Raw genomic sequence first — 7,320 nt, forward strand, 5'->3', positions numbered from 1 at the left:
GTCACGTTTAGTGACCGAGTGCCGGTCTCGACTTGTTCAGAAAATGGGTCGTGACAACATAATACATGGAATATGATTTACGTAACTGCTGAAAAAATGTGCAACAACAACAACAACCCAGTATAATCCCATTAGTGGGCCTGAGGAGGGTAGTGTGTACGCATACCTTCCCCTACCCTTGTTTCCGATAGACCCTCGGCTCCCTCCCTTCAAGAAATCCCCACCTTGCTGAAAAAATGTGCAATGTCGCAAGTTCACAGTCATCCAGCCTAATTGCACTTTGAGAAGGAAATCAACGAAATCAATCACAATGGTTTCTAGCATTAAAACTTCCTCAATCCATAAGAAAGTGATATTACAAAAATTGTGATTATTTTGAGAAAAAAAGTTTTTCCCAGGGGCACCTTTTCCAAGAACTAACATGTGGTAACACCTGGAGTATCGTAAATTCTAAAAACAGACAAACAATCAAAATTTGCTAGTTACTCCAAGAGCTACAGAAGAAATCATCCAACATCTAGAATGTTTAGAGAAGAAAAGCGGCATCCCATTTTTAAGAGGATAATACCCATTTCTGCATTCTCGTAGAGACAAAACTTTATGATTCCAGATCTCCTCAAGTACCTTAAAAATCTAAAAGTAACTGAGGAAGTATCCTTTCTAGATGAGTTGCTTCAATTTTGATACTGCCCTCCGCTTCAGCAATAGTAGCAGCACGTTGTATAGCTTCTATATCAAAGAATCAAGTCGCAAGATAAAAAGAATGCACATGAAAGTCTAGCCAAGTAAATAACATAATTTTGCTTCATTAATGGTCCAACCTGCTACGAAGACTCGGAGAAGTTCAGAGCTCAGCTTCAGTGCATTTGCATTAGCTTTTAACATCAAGACAGAAGAACAACATGAGAAGAAAAAATCATTGTCCAAAGAACATGTTCCACTTTTAAGCTAATATATAACAAAGCAAAGGTCCAGCACACATGAGGAAATGCAAATACCAGCATAAGAAACAGTTACTGAAGGTGGACTAAATGCAGTTCTTGTTAAAGGTTAGACATGCCATTGTTATCAAGGAGGTAATATGCAGAAAAGCTTGCTTGCCACAAGGCCCACAACCCACTTAATCTTCTAATACATCTCTATTACGAGGAATGAAAAATGGCTAAATAAAGTTACAAAACAGAAATCGAACTACTTCATTGCCTTCCCTTTTCCTTAGAGTTATGCTATCTCATATATCATGAAGAGGCCAATCCTGGTAAAATAAAATAGAGAAACAGAGAGAGGTATATTATTTTACTTTTATGAGTGACATTTAAACTTGTGAATCTTCCTGTAGTGAAAATGTCATAACAAAGCACCAAAACCCTATATTTCTCATTGTCTTATCCCTTTTCTAGCAGATAAATAACAACAACAACAACAACAATAACAACCCAGTATAATCCCGCTAGTGGGTCTGGGGAGGGTAGATGTACGCAGACCTTACCCCCTACCCTAGGGTAGAGACGCTGTTTCCGATAATCCCTCGGCTCCCTCCATCCAAGAACTCCCCACCTTGCTCTTGGGGTGAGTCGAACTCCCCACCTTGCTCTTGGTTGGAAGTGGAGGGTGCTTACCACTAGAGCAACCCACTCTTGTCAATGCATAATCTATAATTCTACCATGGCTACATTGAAAGAGATGTTCCTAAATAAACTAAATTTTTTTTTTCTCTTTCTAATTGGTTTATTTCCGAAATATTCAGAAAGGTCGTGCCTTAATCGACACGACATTTTATAAAAAGAAAAACCATCTCAAAGTATGTATCAGCAGCTAGTTCATCAAGTAACATGCATATACACATATCAAAACAAATAAACTTAAGCAATTTCGCTCACAAAATCTAAAACTTAGCAGAGTATATTTGACCATTGAATCAATATCCAAATTCAAAACCACGATTCCATAAGTCATCAGAAAGACATGCTAATTTTCAACATAGTTGAGCTGAAAACAAATTTCAGCTATTTATTGGGCCAGTTCTTACCAAATGTAGGCCGAGGTCTCTTTGATGAGCTAGCCCCAACCTACAGGCATATTTACACAATGCTTTCAAGCTCAACAGCATACACTTAAACCATATACATAATACTTCCAACAAAATCCCAAAACATTGAAGGTACTTAAAGCCAGATCTTTTACTCTAATTTCACCAGATAAAAACTAAAAATGATAAAGATTTCGGGAAACAACAAAGGAATAAAGTGAAAAGGAAAGGGCTAACGGTTTATATATACCTCGTTGTCCATATTCTCAGATATTTCATTTTTCCCACGCTCTGCAACAATTATTAATGAGATAGCCGAAGATACAAACAATAAAGGTCAATTGCAGAAAGACGAAAAGGTGAAATTAAACCTGCAGCTCTTCTTTTCCAAGCAAGCTTGAAAATTTCGTGGACCAAATCCTGTTTAAAGCCAAACAAAGCCGTTCTAATTTTTCAGATTGAATAATTTCGTTAGGGAAAAAAAATAATGTTTGATGTTGGTATTACATGATTCAAATCGAAAGTGAAAAATTGAGAAGAGAGAAGAAGGAATGATTACGGGATCGAATGGGTTCTCCTTCTCCATTGGATGCTCGCTCATTCAAATGAACAATGAACCCGCAACACTACTGAAAAGGAAAAGAGAGAGAAAAAGAATCTGTAATTATGTTAGATATATTAAAGAAAAGTGCAAATAGCAAGAAGCCCCTATAGCTCAGTGGTAGAGCGTCAGTCTTGTAAACTGAAGGTCCGTAGTTCGATCCTGCGTGGGGGCAATTCTATTTTATGTGGATCCATAGATATTACACTCCTATTGCCTTTTATTTAAGTACTAGTGAGGTGTTGCCCATTATTTTTTCTCCTACTTCATCAGTTCTATAGGAGCCTAAATTGTCCAAGGAAAATGCCATGCTCCTTCGACTCGTTTGGTATAAATCAATCGAGAAAGTGAGATAAAAATAGGATTTATTCTTAGAGATGTTTCTTCCGTTGCAAGAACGAGAAACCTAGATAGGCAATATTTGTGGAGTACAATAAATATTTTCAACCAAGTACAATAATGTTATGTACCAGTTGATATATGTGATAATTTAAAGAAGGATTGGAAATATACTCTTCTTTTGCTGAGCGTTCCAATAACTTTTTGTAGTTTTGTTCGTAAATATGCTACACTACAAAAAAATGCTCTTACATCACATACCTAACTTTATTAATTCTTTGTCCTTGCCAATCTGATAGTAAGCATGTGATATTTTGTGGCATCACCCAGTCAACAGCAAAAAGTTTAAATGGTTGATGGATTCTTTGTCAGTTTTTACGCATATAACTAAGAGTCCTCTTCTCTGACAATTATCTTGGCTAAGACATGCTGCCTCGACAACATTCCACACAAAGCAGGGCATTTTGGCGTGTTGTTTCTGTCCTCCATGCCATCTTATAAGGCCACTTGTTGTCCCAGTTACTATCGAGCTTTTGGAGAAGATTGTAGCAACTTTTAAAGGGGCGGATCTACCTTATGAGGTAGGGGTAACACGACACCCGCTCGCTTTGCTAAAATTCTTACTATGTACATAATATCTCTGTAAAAAAACGTATAAATGGATAGAGTGGCACCCGAAAGTCACAAAGTGGAAGAAGGTGTCATTGGTTCAGCCTTCCCTTTGAAGCCTTTCCTTGGCCTCATGAATGCAAGTTCGATTCTATGTTGGAGCAGCTCCTTTTATTTTTTATTTTTTCTACTTATTAAGATTTCCTTTATTTTCAGTTGAGCCCTAGAGCCTTACCTCTTTTTCTTCTTTTTTGATTTTTTCCCTCCTTTTATTACTTGTTAAGTCTCTCTTCTTCATTTTTTTAAACTTTCAGTCCTCATTTTGTTTCTATTATTATACCTTACTTTATAAACAATTATTTTCTATAGGTAATTTGAATTGATTTTAATTAACATATAATTTATTTATTTTAATGAAACGATATTAATTTATATATTGGAATATAATTTGAGCAATATCTTCTATTGGGTTTTGAAAAAAAATTAAATGGCTTGATTGATAATCGTTTTGAGTCGAATATTATAGGTTGAATGTTGAAGGTTTTTCTTTGAAAATAATTGTCATATAACTCAATAATTAAGAAGGAAAAATAAACAAAGAACAATACAAGTAAATTAATCTAGTCAAACAAAGAATATATAGTGTAGTTAAGGTACTCTTTAAGCAAATATTTATATTGGAGGCGCTCTTTCATGAAATATTATTTTTCTTTTGCATTTTTATTTAGAATGTGTTTAAATTAAGCGTTAAAAATTTGAACTAAAATTGAACTTATTTGCTTTGTGAATGAAAGATCTATTCAAATTAACCAAAAACTAACTGAACCGACCCATTATTCCTAATCCGTCTTTGTAGCTACTGACATGTATACTGTATGCATAACATGGTGGCACCCGCAGCCTTCGAATCCTGGATCCGCCTCTGCTTTTAATAGAGAAGAAGCCACTATTGCTAGTAAGCCCAGTTTGAGAGTCCATCCTGCTGTCATTAAAGAGAGATTGGCTGCAAAAGTATGAAAGGTGACTGATATCTTGGATTTGCATATCATTAAAGTTTTTCTTAAACTATAGATGTCATTTAGAGTTGACAAAATATTCACCAAATATAAGCATTTTTGTTCAGGGTTAAACTACAAAGAGTAGGGAACTCATCCTTCAATATCCATGTTTCAATACAACTATCTGTCCAAAATTTTGTCTTCCTTTTCATCCCCATCTTCAACATGATACTGCTGTATCAGGTTGTTTACCTGCACTGCTAAAACACAAAATTGTAGGAAGCATGTAAATTTTACATAGCACATCCTTCCATATATTTAACAGAAGGTGTACATAAAAGAACGTATAATTTGTCATCAATCAGAAGTAAAGATTATGCACTAACCATTCATAGAAGGTGATATAATTGATGTACTTGATGCAAAATTCTAAGTAAGGACTTCAAATTATCACGGCAAAAAGGCAGGACTCTGATCTTGTATTCCTGCAAGGTTGAGAAAGTAAGACTTTTCTTAGCCAAGTTCCCAAAATAGTGAAAGAGATGAATAGAGAGAATGGAGGTATGATTCTTTATTCTCGAGAAAATGTAGGTACAATACCAATCACGGTAACAATTAATGCACATTGAATGGCAGCAATTCGGTAAGACCATTTTGTTACAAGGCTCTAAGCATATTTCACATTCATTTTCTCTCAGCTTCGAAGTTGGCAAATTTAGAGTCTCCTTTCATTTTCTTCTGAGAAATTTCAAAGCCATAATTTACAACTTTACTATTGCCCATCTCTATAAGTTAGAATGTAGCTGGTGTAATGATGGAGGTATAACACCTGCAATTTTGTCATTATCAAGGGAAAAGGTTCAAGCACAATTAAGGTAAGGAATCTGTTCGTAAAATGAGTATGTAAGAAACTAAGTGGATAATAGGAGAATGAGTAACGAACCATAAAAGCCGCTAATAGTTGCTTTGCTTTCGTGTCAGAATATCTTTGGTTGGTCTCTCATCTGTGTCGTGACCCCAAATTCCCTCTGTAGTAGGTCGTGATGGCACCTAGTCTCTAAGACTAGGTAAGCCTGTCAATGCATAATAATAATAATAATAATAATAATAGATATCTGAAATAAATAAACTACAATTCAAACAATTACAACTCCCAAAATCCGGTAGAAATAAGTCACAAACTTCTAAGAATTTATTCTCTATGTCTCTATACATCAGAGTCTAAAGCAAATAAGGAAGATAACACAGTAAGATAGAAGGGGACTCTGGAGTCTGCGGACGCTGGCAGATATACCTCAAAGTCTCTGTGCACAGGTAACTCACTGATGTTTGGGCTGGTAAGATGTACCTGGATCTGCACAAAAAGATATGCAGAAGCGTAGTATGAGTACACCACGGCGGTACCCAGTAAGTGCCAAGCCTAACCTCAGTAGAGTAGTGACGAGGTCAAGTCAGGCCCTACTGAAAAATAAATAATAACATGAAAAATGTTTAACAATATAATAAGATAAAATGACAATGAAAATGAATCAAATAGTATATCACCATTTAATTACACTAAATAATGGCGATTAATACCTCGTGGGAACAAAACATAATTCTTTTCAACTTCAAGAAAATCACAACAATAATCAAACTGCGGCCATAAATCAATATCAACAAGGGCACTCCCGAGGTATCGTCTCGTAGTCTCAAATCATAAATAAATTCACAATATTTCATTTCCTTATCTTACCGCGGGAACCTTCACAATTTATTTTAAAGAAAATATTTTTTCTGAAATAGCATCCTGCATTTTAGCCATCCTTATCACACCACATGACTTCTCGTAGTTTCCTCTACTAGCCACGCGTATCAAGCCATCTTTATCTCACCGCATGCGTTTCTATACCCAGACCTTATACCACCGCATGCGTATCAATCACAATATATCACAATTTGTACCTCAAGTGCCCAAATATTTCAATTTCCAAAATAAATCAACAATATTTTTCCATAATAAACAGCCCACGGCTCATGCCAAAATAATCTAATAATGATATTTTTTCATAATAAAAAGCTCACGGCTCATGCCAAAATAATCCAACAATGATATTTTCCACAATAAAGTGCTCACGGCTCATGCCAAAATAATTCAACAATAATATTTTTCCATAATAAAGAGCTCACGGCTCATGCCAAAATAATCTAATGAGTACGAAATCTCACAAAATATTCGGAAATAAATAACTCAATAAAATAGTATTTCAAAATTTTAGTACGTTGCTTCAATACCAAATTTAAAATGTCAAATAATTCATATTAATAATATTTAATTTAAAGAAAATCAACCTTAAAAAATACACAGAATAAAAGAAACTAAGTTTCAACTAAAAATGTAAAATAATTAGCAGGAAAAGGTCAAACAATTTAAAATATAAACATTTAAATCAATGATGAAGAATATAACAAGGTAAAATTATTTAATTAATATACAACAACGATCTACACAATTTAAAGACATAATCTTTCATATTTAGCCCGTGTACACGACTTTCAATATATTTTAATTTATCACTTCAATATCAATCCTAGGGGAAATGTCCCCCACACAAGGTTAGACAAGTCACTTACCTCGACTTGCTCCAATTTAACCAAGTAGTATGCCTTTTCCTCGATTTTCCGACTCCGATCAACTCCTATCTAATCATAATTAATTCGATACAGTCAACAAAAATTATAGAATCAATTCCGTAATAAAATAC

General features: G+C 34.8%; 1 protein-coding gene and 1 non-coding gene across 3 annotated transcripts; one reads left to right on the forward strand and one right to left on the reverse strand.

Moving 5' to 3' along the window:
- Positions 1–301: 301 nt before the first annotated feature.
- On the reverse strand, positions 302–2,690 carry LOC107785968 (protein MHF2 homolog). 2 transcript variants are annotated; one of them, XM_075251743.1, is made up of 6 exons: positions 2,589–2,690; positions 2,401–2,449; positions 2,280–2,320; positions 2,030–2,069; positions 822–875; positions 302–726 (listed from the first exon to the last, which is right to left on the reverse strand). In XM_075251743.1, exons 1-6 carry the CDS (start codon positions 2,628–2,630, stop codon positions 626–628), a joined length of 327 nt encoding a protein of 108 aa, XP_075107844.1. In that variant the 5' UTR covers positions 2,631–2,690; the 3' UTR covers positions 302–625. The 2 variants fall into 2 exon arrangements, with proteins under 2 accessions (XP_075107844.1, XP_016462891.1); XM_016607405.2 differs by having other exon boundaries at positions 302–729.
- A 43-nt stretch (positions 2,691–2,733) lies between these two features.
- Positions 2,734–2,805, forward strand: TRNAT-UGU (transfer RNA threonine (anticodon UGU)). The gene has a single exon. It is a non-coding gene; the product is annotated as a tRNA-Thr (tRNA).
- The last annotated feature ends 4,515 nt before the right edge of the window (positions 2,806–7,320 follow it).

The sequence above is a fragment of the Nicotiana tabacum genome, chromosome 4, assembly GCF_000715075.1.
Source record: "Nicotiana tabacum cultivar K326 chromosome 4, ASM71507v2, whole genome shotgun sequence".
Lineage (NCBI taxonomy): Eukaryota > Viridiplantae > Streptophyta > Magnoliopsida > Solanales > Solanaceae > Nicotiana > Nicotiana tabacum.